The 13,370-nt window shown below is 55.0% G+C and overlaps 8 protein-coding genes across 10 annotated transcripts; 4 read left to right on the top strand and 4 right to left on the bottom strand.

Annotated features, from left to right (window-relative positions):
• The first annotated feature begins 961 nt into the window (after positions 1 to 961).
• H310_09569 (hypothetical protein) lies at positions 962 to 3,832 on the top strand. The gene is made up of 2 exons (XM_008875669.1): positions 962 to 1,125; positions 1,175 to 3,832. Exons 1-2 carry the CDS (start codon positions 1,027 to 1,029, stop codon positions 3,506 to 3,508), a joined length of 2,433 nt encoding a protein of 810 aa, XP_008873891.1. The 5' UTR covers positions 962 to 1,026; the 3' UTR covers positions 3,509 to 3,832.
• A 1,579-nt stretch (positions 3,833 to 5,411) lies between these two features.
• H310_09570 (guanine nucleotide-binding protein subunit beta-like protein) lies at positions 5,412 to 6,566 on the top strand. The gene has a single exon (XM_008875670.1). The coding sequence runs from the start codon at positions 5,444 to 5,446 to the stop codon at positions 6,398 to 6,400; it is 957 nt and encodes a 318-aa protein (XP_008873892.1). The 5' UTR covers positions 5,412 to 5,443; the 3' UTR covers positions 6,401 to 6,566.
• A 489-nt stretch (positions 6,567 to 7,055) lies between these two features.
• On the bottom strand, positions 7,056 to 7,717 carry H310_09571 (ubiquitin-60S ribosomal protein L40). The gene is made up of 2 exons (XM_008875671.1): positions 7,649 to 7,717; positions 7,056 to 7,555 (listed from the first exon to the last, which is right to left on the bottom strand). Exon 2 carries the CDS (start codon positions 7,545 to 7,547, stop codon positions 7,386 to 7,388), a length of 162 nt encoding a protein of 53 aa, XP_008873893.1. The 5' UTR covers positions 7,548 to 7,555; positions 7,649 to 7,717; the 3' UTR covers positions 7,056 to 7,385.
• A 593-nt stretch (positions 7,718 to 8,310) lies between these two features.
• On the bottom strand, positions 8,311 to 9,346 carry H310_09572 (hypothetical protein). Its single transcript, XM_008875672.1, has one exon. It carries the CDS (start codon positions 9,326 to 9,328, stop codon positions 8,795 to 8,797), a length of 534 nt encoding a protein of 177 aa, XP_008873894.1. The 5' UTR covers positions 9,329 to 9,346; the 3' UTR covers positions 8,311 to 8,794.
• Positions 8,319 to 9,333, top strand: H310_09573 (hypothetical protein). The gene has a single exon (XM_008875673.1). It carries the CDS (start codon positions 8,358 to 8,360, stop codon positions 8,760 to 8,762), a length of 405 nt encoding a protein of 134 aa, XP_008873895.1. The 5' UTR covers positions 8,319 to 8,357; the 3' UTR covers positions 8,763 to 9,333.
• Positions 9,347 to 9,827: 481 nt separating the features above from the next.
• Positions 9,828 to 10,784, top strand: H310_09574. Of its 2 annotated transcripts, none has more exons than XM_008875675.1 (3): positions 9,828 to 10,385; positions 10,437 to 10,547; positions 10,597 to 10,784. In XM_008875675.1, exons 1-3 carry the CDS (start codon positions 9,858 to 9,860, stop codon positions 10,639 to 10,641), a joined length of 684 nt encoding a protein of 227 aa, XP_008873897.1. In that variant the 5' UTR covers positions 9,828 to 9,857; the 3' UTR covers positions 10,642 to 10,784. The 2 variants fall into 2 exon arrangements, with proteins under 2 accessions (XP_008873897.1, XP_008873896.1); XM_008875674.1 differs by having other exon boundaries at positions 10,434 to 10,547; positions 10,597 to 10,714.
• Positions 10,785 to 11,095: 311 nt separating this feature from the next.
• On the bottom strand, positions 11,096 to 12,155 carry H310_09575 (hypothetical protein). Its single transcript, XM_008875676.1, has 3 exons — positions 11,599 to 12,155; positions 11,462 to 11,547; positions 11,096 to 11,406 (listed from the first exon to the last, which is right to left on the bottom strand). Exons 1-3 carry the CDS (start codon positions 11,704 to 11,706, stop codon positions 11,244 to 11,246), a joined length of 357 nt encoding a protein of 118 aa, XP_008873898.1. The 5' UTR covers positions 11,707 to 12,155; the 3' UTR covers positions 11,096 to 11,243.
• A 269-nt stretch (positions 12,156 to 12,424) lies between these two features.
• Positions 12,425 to 13,246, bottom strand: H310_09576. Of its 2 annotated transcripts, XM_008875678.1 has the most exons (3): positions 13,100 to 13,246; positions 12,944 to 13,055; positions 12,425 to 12,895 (listed from the first exon to the last, which is right to left on the bottom strand). In XM_008875678.1, exons 1-3 carry the CDS (start codon positions 13,165 to 13,167, stop codon positions 12,452 to 12,454), a joined length of 624 nt encoding a protein of 207 aa, XP_008873900.1. In that variant the 5' UTR covers positions 13,168 to 13,246; the 3' UTR covers positions 12,425 to 12,451. The 2 variants fall into 2 exon arrangements, with proteins under 2 accessions (XP_008873900.1, XP_008873899.1); XM_008875677.1 differs by having other exon boundaries at positions 12,425 to 13,055.
• Between the last annotated feature and the right edge of the window lie 124 nt (positions 13,247 to 13,370).

Raw genomic sequence — 13,370 nt, forward strand, 5'->3', positions numbered from 1 at the left:
GTTCAAGCGGTTGCATCACAGTTGCCCACGCGGGTGCTATACGAATGGAGAGGATGGAGCGATGACACGACTGGGACGGGGAAACTTCATTTCGACGATGACTCTCTATGCGGCCATGTTGGTCGCATCGGGTAAACGATCCGGGTACCCTTACATGGTGTGCTCTCCGGCGAAGCGCCCGCACGGTTGCATTGTCATGTCGTATGATTCAGTTCTGCACCGAAAGCGGCGCCCCTCCTGTGTGCGGCATTTCGACCCATGTGTAACGTTACCTCGGCCATGCGTTCCCGCAGAGGAGTCCTTTCCATGGAGGCTGTCTCGTCAAAGCTCTGCACATAATACCCCCGCCACGCTGCCGCACGCGACCGACTTTGCTCGAAGTTGGCGATCAACGGAATGGGGCTGCGATGGCACGTGGGACATGCCAAACGCCTTGTCGGTTGAATCGTCGTCTCTGCATGGGAATTAATGATTGGTTGAAATTCTTGACGAATAGCCAATCGAATGGTCTCACGTGTGCTTGGGCAAGGTAGGGTCGCCGTATCGGGGCAAGGTTCACGCCCCAGGGCAAGCAGGACTACATGAGGTCTCCCCCCGTGCGATTCCCTTCGTGGAAGCGAGAGGGGTCGGCGCCAGCAAGTCCTGTTGATGCCATGGAGCCCTTCCGAGTGATCTGCGCATCATGTGCTTGGTTTCACTAACATGTAGTGGCGGATGTGTACCCCCGTTACTTTGACTGAAAACGATCGCCGTGGCATGCGGGGTCGGCTGGGAGATGACCGCGCCGGCGACGATACCGGCACGATGGACGTGTTCATGAGGACCATGGGCGCTACTTGCCACGACGGTCGACGCTGCCGATCGCCATGAATATCTTCTCGCCTGGCCGTGGATGAGATGCACCAGAGAGTGGACTGGATTAAGGAATTCCAGATTAGACATGTCGAGTTTTCCAGCTGTGGAAGATTAGCTGTAGTAGCAGCCACCTCGGCACCGACCACTTGCCATTCGACACACTTGCACCTCATGAAGGTGCTTGCCGCCGTCTTCGCCGCCGCGCATGTAGTCGCTGCACACACAGACGCCGAGATGGATGCGCAAGTGAAGAAGATGGTCGATGCAATGGTACATAGTGTCGCGCGCCCCCTTGGCTCATCGCGTGGTCTTGACGTAGACGGACGACCAACTCCTCGCCCAAATGAACCAGATCGACATCGGGTCCTTCCTCGTCGATACTCCAGGCGATGTCAAGGTGATCAATGCGTCCCAGGTCCAGGAATACGCCGACTTGGGCGTCGGGTCCTACTTGAACGCGCCATTCCTCCGACCCAAGGACAATCGTGTGAACTGGAACACGACGGAATACCGCGACACGATCTCCAAGATCCAAGCCATGCACACGAAGAGCGGATTGAAGATCCCCATGCTGTACGGCCTCGACTCGGTGCACGGCGCCAACTACGTCCAGCGCGCTGTCATTTTCCCTCACTCCATCAACACGGGCGCTACATTCAACGCGACGATCGCGCGGATGGGCGGTCTGTACACGGGCCGCGACACCAAGGCCGCAGGTATTCCGTGGGTATTTGGGCCCATGATGGAACCGGCCAGGCACAAGCACTGGTCGCGCATCTACGAAAGCTTCAACGAAGACCCGATGGTCGTGTCCGTCCTCTCGTCCGCATTCATCCAAGGCATGCAAAGCCAGAAAGTTGGAGCGTGCGTAAAACACTTGATAGCGTACTCGAACCCGATCGACGGCAACGATCGCAGCAACGTGAATGCGTCATCGTACGAGCTGCTCAACTATTACGTGCCGCCGTTCAAAGCCGCCGTCGAAGTCGGAGTGCTCAGCGTCATGGGGTCGTACATCGCTCTCAACGGGATTCCCGTCGCCGCGAATGAACTCACGTCCAAGGATCTGCTGCGCAACGACCTCGGGTTCAAAGGCATGCTCGTCTCCGACTATGGCGAGATGTATCTCTTGCGCCGCGACCACAAAATCGTGACGACCGACCTGGATGCGGTCGACCTCAGCTTGAACAAGACGTCGTACGACATGAGCATGACGCCATGGGACACGAGCTTTATCAAGTGGGGCAAGCAACTGCTCGCCCAGAAGCGCCTCACGACCGACCGCCTGAAGGAGTCGGTCACGCGCATTCTCAAACTAAAGCTTCAGCTCGATCTGTGGAACGATCCGGTACCTGGTGCCGACGTCGCGGCGTTGGTTGGGGACGCCGCGTCGAGGGCAGCGGCGCTGGCCGCCGCCCAGGAGTCGATTGTGCTGTTGAAGAATCAAGACAACATTCTCCCGTTAGCGGCGGACGCGCCGAACAAGCTGTTTTTGACCGGGCCATCGATGGACGACGTCGGGTACCTCTGCGGCGGCTGGTCGCTGTATTGGCAAGGCACGTCGGGCAATGACATGTTTCCGAATGGCATTTCCATTCGGAAAGCGGTGGAGAGCGCCGTGGGCGGCAACGGGTCGACTATTCCGTTTGTCAGCGGCGTCGAGATGGAAAGCGGTAACGTGACGAGCCCTGAAAACTTTGCCAAGGCCAAGGCGTATGCCACCGCCGCCGCGTACACCATCGTAGCGCTGGGCGAACGCACGTATGCAGAAGATGGCGGAAACAAGGACCCGCAGGCGCTGCCGGCTGGATTTACCACGTATGTCGAGGCATTGGCGGCGACCGGGACCAAGATAATCTTGGTGTTGACGGAGGGCCGCCCGCGGCTGCTGGGCAAGCTGCCCAAACTCGCGTCCGCCGTGCTGTGGGCCGGTCTGCCCTGTGAATTGGGTGGTCAAGCCATTGCGGACGTGCTGTTTGGCAAGGTCAACCCGAGCGGCAAGATGCCGTACACGTACCCTCAAACAGACTCGTTCGTGAACCTGGCGTCGCCATACTACATGCGAAATGGAACCCACTGCATCAGCAACGTGTACAACAATGTGTCCGAGTGCCCGACCGAATACTACTACGGCGAAGGGCTGAGCTACACGACGTTTGAGTACTCTGGGATGGCTCTCAGTGACAAGAGCATGACGTATGCAGCTGGCAAGGCGAACGCACTGACGGTGTCGGTCTCGGTGAAGAACAGTGGCGCCGTGGCCGGCCAGGAGACGGTGCTGCTGTTCATGACGCCGCCACAGACGCGCCCGACGGCCGAGACGAAGCTGCTCAAGAAATATAAAAAGATCTGGCTTGCCCCAGGCGAGTCCCTCGTCGTCAAATTTGAACTGCGGCCAGAAGATTGGGGCTATTACTCGAACGAAATTGGCGCGGGGCTGGCCAAGTCGGTCCCGAGCGGCACGTATACCGTTTTTTTCAAAGGTAACACCGACTGTGTCTCGACTCCGACCAACTCGCTCTGCCAACCATTCGAGTGGATCATGACGGGGTCGGGCGTCCTACCGAAGGAAGAGCTGAGCCGCGCCAAGAGCGCCTCCACCGGCCTTGCGCTCTCGATGCTTGCCGTTTTCGTCGCATGTTGCTTGTGGTAATCGTATCCATCGCAAGGTCATTTAATTTCGAAACACGGGAACTCGTATCACATGCGCGGCGACATGCATGCGCACATGCACCTTCGTCTGGAGGAAGAGTGATACAGCGGCGAGACAGCTACCGTCGTCGAAAGCCCAGAATGGGCTGGAACGGTGTAGTTGACGGACCAATACTCGTCCACCGAGTTTTGAAGTGTATTCGCAAGCATCGTGAGTCGCTCTTGAAGAAGCACGTGCATGCCTTGCCCACTGCACAGGTAGTCGATCGCATGTCAGCCGAGCATATGTATCATTGTCCACGTAAAAAAACAAAGTCATTCATGCACTCTTATGCAGACTGCCACGATGCACATCTATAGCCACCGACCGCCTGGCGCAAGGATGTGGCCTGTCGAGTAGGGTTGCTGGCGAGGTGCGTGCGGTGATGCTGTGAGGCGGACCACTCGAAGGCCAAGCAGATTGGGCTTCCCTTAGATCTCGTGCAGTCTGTCGCTGGGAGGAATGCGATCAAATATCCTGGATGGCTTCGCCTAGGTAAACCCTTCCCGGCCTTTGCCCGCATAGCTGCTCCAGTCATCGACGCCCGCGTCGGGTGCGGTAGATCATGCTGTGCGACATCTTTTGGATGAGCTTGACGAGTTTCGCCTCGGCGAGTTCGCAACTCGATGGCGGCGATAGCAATAGCATCATGACTTCGTCGCACCCCCACAGGTGTGGAGCATCACCGAACGGCGAAGGCTGGTGCTACCGGCCTGACTTAGTAGTGATGCGGCCACATATGCGTTCCTGCCTTCGGAAGCAGTGCAGCTCACTCAACCTTGCTTCAACCTGCCATTCCTGCAGGCAGCTCGTCGAATTCATCTCGATACTCGTGGAGCTTTGCGTTGGATGGTGCCGCATCAAAAGGTTGTAATACGAGGTCCCCGAACGGTAGTCTTCGCAAACGTCAGCCCATGGTTTTACGTCACCCACGAGCAAGTTCTGCAATGGCGGGGCCTCCAAACTCGCCAGGCAGCCCTGCCCACAGAAGCGCATCCGCCAACTCGCTCCACGTTCGCGACCGTTAGCCCGCCAGCTCCAAGAGCAATTTGGTCCTAGTCGTCGACAGCTCCTTGACGTATTGTACAGCCCACTCGGGAACGGCCGCGCTACAGGGCATCCTACAGATTCCGCAAGCGTTTGCTCCTATCGCTCGAAAACTGTGGGTGTGCTTGCCGAAGCGTCTTGGCCACCGAGGCCATAGTCCGTCTCCCATGAACGCGGACGCCCCGGTCACGATTTCATGACTAGAATATGCTAGGTGCTTCCGGAATGGTCTCCCCATACGGGAAGACCTCCTATCCACTGACCAGTCCTAACCATTCCTACGTCCGTGCACTGCCAACCAATGTCGTCAATGGCCGCTAGCATCGCCAACAAAGTGTCGGATTCGAATCAAAGCACGCGGTTTTCAGGACAATCGACTCCTGTGCATTCCATAGCGCTGCAGCTTGGCCAGCCAAGTCTCCGACCCTCTCGACCATGTCAGCCCCAGGTACAGAGTTGTCGTCGAGATCCATAACGATTGAGTTTATGCGCTGAACAGCCTGCCGCAAGCGGTTCGCGGTGACCTAGCTAAGGTCTTCGAATGACGTGGCATGTCCTATGTTGATTTGGTCAACGTGCTGTCGACAGTTTCTGTTTTGGCGGCGTTCCAAGTGAGGTTTGCTTCAACCGAGTCCGAGACGAGGACGCCGTTGAAGCGCCCCATGGCCATGCTGCCGCTGTTGGCAGCAGAGTGGCTGGGATTTTCTGCTGTCGGAGACACTTCAACTGTGTGCAATGCTCTCTGAAGTACGATTCCACTACACCTCTTTCGCACTTTGAAGAGTCTCTTCCTGCCGCCATTCAATTCGGTTTTCGGCGGGCGATGGCACTTTTTCAATTCAATCGACGATGGGAGATCAATTGGTGCTTCGCGGAACGCTCGCCGGCCACGGCAAGAACTGGGTGACGGCCATCGCCACCTCGCGTGAAAACCCCAACTTGGTGGTCACGGCCTCGCGCGACAAGTCCGTCCTCGTCTGGCAACTTACCCACGACGCCGACCCGGACAACTACGGGTACGCTCGCCGCCGCTTGACGGGCCACTCCCACTTCGTCCAAGACGTCGTGATCTCGTCGGACGGTCAATTCGCCCTCTCCGGTTCGTGGGACGGCACCCTCCGCTTGTGGGACCTGAACACGGGTATCACGACCCGTCGTTTCGTCGGACACTCGAAGGATGTGTTGTCGGTCGCTTTCTCGGCGGACAACCGTCAAATCGTGTCTGGTTCGCGCGATCGCTCCATCAAGTTGTGGAATACCCTCGGCGAATGCAAGTACACCATCACCGAAGAAGGCCACACTGAATGGGTGTCGTCCGTGCGCTTCTCCCCCTCGTCGGCCAACCCGTTGATCGTGTCTGCCGGCTGGGACCGCGTTGTCAAGGTGTGGAACTTGACCAACTGCAAGCTCCGCACCAACTTGTTCGGCCATTCTGGCTACTTGAACACCGTGACCGTCTCCCCTGACGGTTCGTTGTGCGCTTCGGGTGGCAAGGACGGTGTTGCCATGTTGTGGGACTTGAACGAAGGCAAGCGCCTCTACGCGCTCGAAGCCAACGACATCATCCACGCGTTGGTCTTCTCCCCCAACCGCTACTGGTTGGTCGCCGCCACGTCGTCCGCGATCAAGATCTGGGACTTGGAATCCAAGGTCGTCGTCGACGAAATCGTCCCTACCTTTGAACACGTTGGCAAGAAGTCGCAACCTCCCCATGCCGTGTCGCTTGCCTGGTCCGCCGATGGGCAATCGCTTTTCGCTGGTTACACCGACGGTATCGTGCGTGTGTACGCCGTCGGTTCGAACTAAATGTCGACGCCACGTTGACCTGGTTGAATTGAAAGTACCACTTAACAGCTATAACATGGCGAGTGTGCTGTTACGTCGTTCCCTCGGTCTCTTCTTTGGGCCCATCCGAACCCCTCATTCCAATGCAAGATCCGCGCCGTCCGGCCGGCAATTCGCTCCATGTTGCTTGGTCAAGTCCAAGAACTGGGCATGACGGCATTTGATTTGCCAAAATTAATGGACTTACGCGATTTGATTGGTGAAGGCTCTGGGTTTTCGAAGAAGAATGTGGATTGTGTAGGGGCAGAGAGACGACGAATTGTGGTGCGGGCGGCGGTCGAGGAAGGCGACTGCGTCCTATACGTGCTTCACGGAGAGAAACGAAGCGGTCGATACGAAGTGGCAGGTACCCATGGAACACGATGCCTTGGTTGTGCAACATTAGGCAAAGGCGGGAAGTGGTTCGCAGCGAAGTTCTTACTACCTTACGAGAACACGCGGAGCACAGCACAAGCTCGCGCAAGTCTGCAGTGAAGTCGTTTAGAAGGATGGAACGGCATCATATGCATGATTAGAGAAATGTTTCCGATGGAGACACTGGATGGAACTCGCTATCGAACATGCAGGGATCTTTGTTTCTTGAATGGATGATGCGTTGCGGACGACAAGGTGGCGAGGGAAGTGCAGCAGCATGCAGACGCTCCCCGAGCCTCTTCCACGAGCTGGACCCTTGGCGCTCTTTCGTACCTGTTCCTGCCTAATCTGAGCACAACGTAATAGTCCCTGCTCAAACAGAAAAGATAGGTGACTGTGGGTCGATAGGTTGAGGGAAGGGTCTCAGGGTGGTTCCCGTGTTTATTCAAGAGTCGGTTTATATTGCTACACGCAAGCAGCGGGTTAGAATACATACACGGCGTCTCGGCCAACGCGCCGCGAACCACGCACTGCTGATGCCAACGCACACCTTTCGCAAGAACGGCGCATGGAGTAGTACGGACACACGAGTCTACTTGATCTTCTTCTTGATGCGCAATTGGTTCGAGTGACCGCACTTCTTCTTGCGGCAGTTGGTGGCGCGAGGGGGAAGGCGCGCGTAGCACACGCGGCAGATTTGCTTTTCGCAGTTCGTCTTCTTGGCCAAAGCCGCAAGGGTAGGTTCAATAGCCATGGTCTTTACTACACAAACAAGCCACACATCATCATCTACCTCGTCTCATCCTGTGCTCCTGCTCTCCATCGCGCAGACGCCAACTCGGCGCGGCATCGTACCTGTTGGTCAGTAGATTTCCCTCTGACACCAACCAGACACGAATGGACCCACAAGCCAACCAAATCCACCCACTGGTTTCCCTCTGTCAAATGAACACCAAACCTGAGACAAAGTGAACGATTTTGATTGGCCAAAATTCCGATTATTTTTGGATTGGCCTCCGATTATGACGATTTATGCCAATTTCGGAGGAGAATTCCCATATTTCAACGAGTTCATCGGCCAAAGAGGGCGACTGGCCTTGCATCGAACACCACTCGACGACGTCGTCTCTTTGATGACAAGTGGATGGCGGCGGTATCGCATTCTTGGTCATGAGCCTGTTGAATGCGCCATATCAAGTTACCACGAGGCCCACTTGAAAAGAACGGTTGGGGAGTGATGTAGACCTAGTGAAAGAGCAATATCAAACACTGGCATGACACACCACGTTTGGGGATGAAAACAAAGGGTGCATTCATTTCCTGAGCTGTGCAATCCAGTCTCTCTTGAACAATCGTCCCTTGCCGAACGACACTCGAAACCTCCGAAGTTTCGCCAATGCGGAGAAACGTGGAAGTATTTTGAAATAGGAGAATTGTTTCGAAGTTTGTCGAATTTGGCCTGTTTTGGCAAATCCTTCTTCTATTTTCTATGATATATTTCATACAGTTGCCAATATATTTGATTATACGATGGACGATCGTCTTCTCGACATCCAAATTGAATATGGCGGCGTCCAAGCTCGGCGGCGGCAGCGGCGGAGGTTTGTCCTTCGCCTACTTTATCAACCGCAGCCAGGTCATCAAGCAATACCGCCTCTTCTTGCGCGAAATCCGTCCTTTGGCGAAAGAGACGAGGCAGGAGGTTCAACAGACGATCCGCGCCAAGTTCGAAGCCACTCGACATGAATCGAACCCGACGGAAGTGAAGAGACACCTCGCCTACGGCCATGCACAGGTACAGCATGTTCGAGAGCTTGTGAACTCCGTCAGCGCAACTCCAACAAAGCCGCGGCCAGACGTGTCGTTTCAAGAAACGTGGACTGACGCTCCTCCAGTCTCTGACGACGTGAACGAATCGCAAGAAGACATCAAGGGCCGCGTCGGGAAGGGGTGGCCGTGGTCGCGATGAAAGACGAGATGGCGTGTATGCATCGTATAGTGCTAGTATTCCGACGAAATCACGCCTAAATAATTGTCCTTGATCGTCCCAATAGCTTGAATCTCGGTGACGTCAATGGACACCCCCATGATCTTCAAGCGAACGCCCACGCCTTTGCGGATCTCCACTTCTCGATCTTGACTAATCCACGCGCTCTGCTCGTGATCGTACCCTTCGTTTAAGTCGGTCGACATGGCATGTCGACTAACAAACACCTGTAGTGGCCCGACTTCGGCAAAGAATCCGAGCTGGTTTACGACGGTGACGACCGCATCAAGTACTTCGTTCTTGAATGGACGGAACAGAATCGCTCGGTACGCAATGTTAAAGCACACGAACCCCGAATTGTCTTGGATGACCCCTTGGCCAATGTCTTCGTCGCGCACCTCCGTGACGGCGATGACGTAACCGAACTTTCCGAGCGACGTCCCTTCAACCTCTTCGATCAAGCGAAGGCGAATGATGTCGTGCAGCTTCGGGCCAAAGTGCATCGGATGCAGGAGCAGCTCCCGCTTCAGTTGTTTGAGGAAGAACATGTCAAACCACACAATGCGGGAAACCTTCCGAGCGCGGATTGGCTGAGTCGAATTTTTATTATAATTTGGCTCACGGAAGCTGGAAATGAAGTTTTGTTTAGAAATTATAGCGTTTCAACAAAAAAGTACGGTCCTGTCATCCTAAGAAACCTCGAAACCTCGTGATGGCAGCTTGGACCCCAAGGGCCAACGCCACCGAGAGCGACTTTTGATCCGCCATAGTGGGGCTGTACCTTGTTGGTCCCAGTACCAGCGCAGTTTACTTGCGTTCCTTCACATCCTATGGAACGATGCTGTAGTTGTCCATGGTGAAAGGCCGCTGCCATCACGAAATGCTGGCCAACTCGTGGCGATGACTTTCAATCAGGTGGTTCACTGGCAGGTACGCGCCCTGACCTGCCAAATACTTGATGGCGCTGGAACCGTATTTGTTCATCATGAATCGAACAATTCAAGGAAATACATCGCTACCGGAAGGTGCACCAAAAGTCCGGATAATGTGCGACCAACCGGCGGGAAGATCTTTGGGATGAAGGACGAGGCTGACGAGCGGACGACGTTCCTGTGGAACGCCGTGCATGTGCTTGAGCGGAGCGTGAGGGTACTGGAGGACCAGATCCATCAGATGATTACGTTTCGGGAGCAGCGGGATGTTCATGTAGCCAAAGTGGCCAAAGCCCTCGAAGAATGCGCTGCTCAAGAGAACGTGACGTCTTTGCAGCGGGCGTTTTCGACATACGCCGAAGCGACGCAGACTCTGAGCACCGACACGCGCGAACTGTTGGTAGTTCGGCCTGAGCAGCAAGCAATGGTAGAGTTAGCACAGATTCAAGACTGGGCAATCGTTCCCATGAAGCGATTATTGGAGGACCGCGATAAAGCAATCAAGACACTCAAGAAGCTTCAAAAAGACGTCGAGGACATTCTCCAGACGAACAAGGAACGAGAAAAGCGGCAACGCCTCGTGCAGGACCAGAAACGTCGCGTTGAGAATGTGAATTCGCTCGTGGACTTGCACATGAAGCGCTTCGAGTACTTCCGCGTGGCGAAGCTAAAGGTGACGTGCACACTGCAGCATGTTCTATTTTACCTCACACACGTATAGAAGGTCATGTCAGAGCTAGCGAGGGCTCAGCTGTACTACCACTGCAGGGGTGTCGAGTACTTCTCCGCCCCCTGTCGGATGGTGCCGTTGGTGGACCCGACAGCGGCGTCTGAGGTAGGTTGCCGCAAGTACTCGAATCGTTTCTTCACGACGGTATGCTTAGGACATCGGGTTGAGCTTGTTCCGTTGCCAGCAACTCAAGCCTTGACCACCTGACGATGAACGTGCTTTTGATGTCGTAACGAGTCGAATACATCCTGTCCCACCACTGCTGTTGCTCGAGTCATCCAACGATACCTCGGCACAGCACTGAAATAGCGCTTCTGAAGCGCATGGCAGTCCATCTAGACCGTGGCAGCTCCCACAAGATCGTCTACAGACATGGTGGGGTTGGTCGGATCGACCGCAGTGCGACTTGGTTTGGTCAGAGAACTCGAGGTGTACCAGGTCGGCGAGTGACTTTACGTAACGAGGAACTGTTCGTTGTGCACGTCCCTTTGGATCCGTTCCGGCCAAGTAGTTTTTCGGGGTCACGATCGGCATGGAAGGGATCCAAATGGGATGTCCAGGGACATGAAGCATTGGAGAATGCGAATGCAGTTGGCTGATCATGCCACAACATGGGCGTAAGCTTTGTCAGGATTGTTCAGAAGTCTGAAGAATGCCAGGAAGTGATGCGTTTACTTGGATGAAAAAACACTCCATCGTCGAAGAAGACCCAGAACGACCTCGATTGTGTTCCTCGAATGGACCCAAGAAAAGTTGGAGCGTTGAGGTCACGTGGTGGCAGCAACGCAACTGTTGCCTCATCTACTGCTCAAAGTACTTTTTGCGAGGTACTTCCTTGACCACGACGGGAATTTCGTTGACTTTTTTGGCCTTGAGGGCTTCGAGCGCTTCTTTGTTTGTGTACTGGTGGAGGCATTCGTTCAAGGCGTGGTTCTGCTCACGACATTTGAACACGACCATCAACCTGCGAATACACCAGGTCAACGTCACCGTTGCATCCATGTAGGAAAAGGACGCACCCATGTTCTTTAGAGCATTCGTGGAATGCAGAAGTAAGGTGGTGGCATTTTGCGAGGGCGGTGGCGTTCAGCTCTTGCTTGAGTTTCTACGCACGCCACGAGATCAACGGGGATGGGTAGAAGGCTGCAACGCATACATGCTCAGCTTGGTTCGACCACTGCAGTCGGCCAGACCGCCATTCGGTCTTGGCTTCATCAACCGTTGGACAATTGGATTTCACGGCGTCGCCGGAGACAGAGCTCATCTGCACACCGCGGCGGATGGATGTTCAATGGCTTGGACTTCGCCGGATAAAAGTTTATCCGGTTCCTCGCCAGAACAAAACCATCGCAGGCACATGACGACGGACTCCTTCCTGGCGTACCTGCGCGAGATCAAGCAAAGCGAGCTGTGGTGGGAGAGAGAGATCATGGAAGATCGGACAACTTCATGCGTGACGCTGGGAGCATCCATTGATCGCACGCCCTTCGAGTTCTACGGCACACGAAACGTACTCATGTCCACCATCGTTCTCTGAATGTTACATGCAGCAAACGCTGGGACGGAGATGGCGAGATTGCAGTCCAAAGGGCTCAAAGACGCATTGTTTGTAGGCGAATGTCTGCGGCAGCATGCGGCCCAGGACCCATTGGATTGTAGCCCATTTAGTGCTGTCCTCGATACACGACGTACGAGGGTAAAACGAGCAGAGCCATGCAGTGGATCGTTGGGTTTTCGATTCATTCCAACCGTAATCCCCCGCAAACCCAACACATGCTGCCGAAGGACACTTGTAGCCAGGACGCCACGCACGTCATGATTTCAAAATTTCACCTCTGGGTGCGACATGCTTCTGTTCAAAAATCAGCCAGCGTGGTCATGTGGCTCAGTCACGAAAGAGCATCCGCATCCATCATGGATACCTTCGCCAATTCTCGTCTGGTGGGTGGAGGCCACCAAGTCAAGAGGTCGCAGAGAGAGCGGGGATAACTAAATAGCCTGGATCACAGTTAAGTGCATACAGTTTGGAGACGCTCATAGAGCGGCAGGATCTGGCCCTGAATCTTTTTCTCAAGCAGCTCCAGTCCCCCGGACGGCAGGTCGACTTGCGGGCGGTTGAGGAAAGCCGCGATCTTCTGTAATTTGTCCAGGATTTGCGCCGCAACTGCATCGTGCAAACTCAGCGGTTGTAAGAACTCTTGGGCGCGACCGATGGTGAATCCGTACTTGGACTTGATGTATCGGTGCTGAAGCTCGGTGAGGCGAAGTTTATCGTGTGAGATCTCAACTGTAATCATTGCGGTGCGGCGCGTATCGTCGTGGATCGACGCGGTTTCAGGAATCACGGCCAAGTTTGACTTGGATAGTTCACGAAGCTGCCGCGGCGACACTGGGATGTGCGCCGTGATGTGCATCTGCCGAAGGAATTTGCGGAGGAGGAGCACGTAGTGATGCTGCACAGATGCCATCAATACATGAAAGTGACACGGTGAACGACATACCAAAGTTCGAGCCTTTTGCCACAACGACCATTCTGCAGCAACGCTCCACGACGTGATGGCGGCCATGGAGGGAGATTCACACCTCAACGACGACGGCGGTATGTGCAAGGCTCTGGAGGGGGACAGTGAGGTATTGCAGCGCGGTTGACTACGTACATGTGGCAAGCCATGTCATGGCGAAACTGGCAGATGCGGGCATGGCGATCGGCGGGCGCGTGCTCCATGGCGGTATTGCGATGGCGGAAAATGGTAAACTGCCGGCACCGCGAAAGAGCGTTGGACTTGCAACCGTCGACGCGTTCGCAGGGAGCTAATACTACTATTAGTACTATGCTGGCGCATGTTGTGCAAGGTATAGTGGACGTTTCCAAAACATTTCCTGAGGTGTTTTTATGTGACATCTATGCACGTATGGGGGCACTTCCGT

Source organism: Aphanomyces invadans (assembly GCF_000520115.1).
Source record: "Aphanomyces invadans strain NJM9701 unplaced genomic scaffold supercont1.21, whole genome shotgun sequence".
NCBI lineage: Eukaryota > Oomycota > Saprolegniomycetes > Saprolegniales > Verrucalvaceae > Aphanomyces > Aphanomyces invadans.

Bases quoted from the DNA above. Each gene is read 5' to 3' on its own strand.
- H310_09569 (XM_008875669.1), top strand. From the start codon at position 1,027: ATGAAGGTGCTTGCCGCCGTCTTCGCCGCCGCGCATGTAGTCGCTGCA. The intron at 1,126-1,174 runs GTACATAGTGTC...GTCTTGACGTAG, and splicing joins AGAAGATGGTCGATGCAATG to ACGGACGACCAACTCCTCGC.
- H310_09570 (XM_008875670.1), top strand. From the start codon at position 5,444: ATGGGAGATCAATTGGTGCTTCGCGGAACGCTCGCCGGCCACGGCAAG.
- H310_09571 (XM_008875671.1), bottom strand. From the start codon at position 7,547: ATGGCTATTGAACCTACCCTTGCGGCTTTGGCCAAGAAGACGAACTGC.
- H310_09573 (XM_008875673.1), top strand. From the start codon at position 8,358: ATGGCGGCGTCCAAGCTCGGCGGCGGCAGCGGCGGAGGTTTGTCCTTC.
- H310_09572 (XM_008875672.1), bottom strand. From the start codon at position 9,328: ATGTTCTTCCTCAAACAACTGAAGCGGGAGCTGCTCCTGCATCCGATG.
- H310_09574 (XM_008875674.1), top strand. From the start codon at position 9,858: ATGAAGGACGAGGCTGACGAGCGGACGACGTTCCTGTGGAACGCCGTG. The intron at 10,386-10,433 runs GTGACGTGCACA...ACACACGTATAG, and splicing joins TCCGCGTGGCGAAGCTAAAG to AAGGTCATGTCAGAGCTAGC. The intron at 10,548-10,596 runs GTAGGTTGCCGC...CGGTATGCTTAG, and splicing joins ACCCGACAGCGGCGTCTGAG to GACATCGGGTTGAGCTTGTT.
- H310_09575 (XM_008875676.1), bottom strand. From the start codon at position 11,706: ATGAGCTCTGTCTCCGGCGACGCCGTGAAATCCAATTGTCCAACGGTT. The intron at 11,548-11,598 runs GTATGCGTTGCA...TGGCGTGCGTAG, and splicing joins GGTCGAACCAAGCTGAGCAT to AAACTCAAGCAAGAGCTGAA. The intron at 11,407-11,461 runs GTGCGTCCTTTT...GTGTATTCGCAG, and splicing joins GAATGCTCTAAAGAACATGG to GTTGATGGTCGTGTTCAAAT.
- H310_09576 (XM_008875677.1), bottom strand. From the start codon at position 13,167: ATGGAGCACGCGCCCGCCGATCGCCATGCCCGCATCTGCCAGTTTCGC. The intron at 13,056-13,099 runs GTACGTAGTCAA...GTCCCCCTCCAG, and splicing joins CATGACATGGCTTGCCACAT to AGCCTTGCACATACCGCCGT.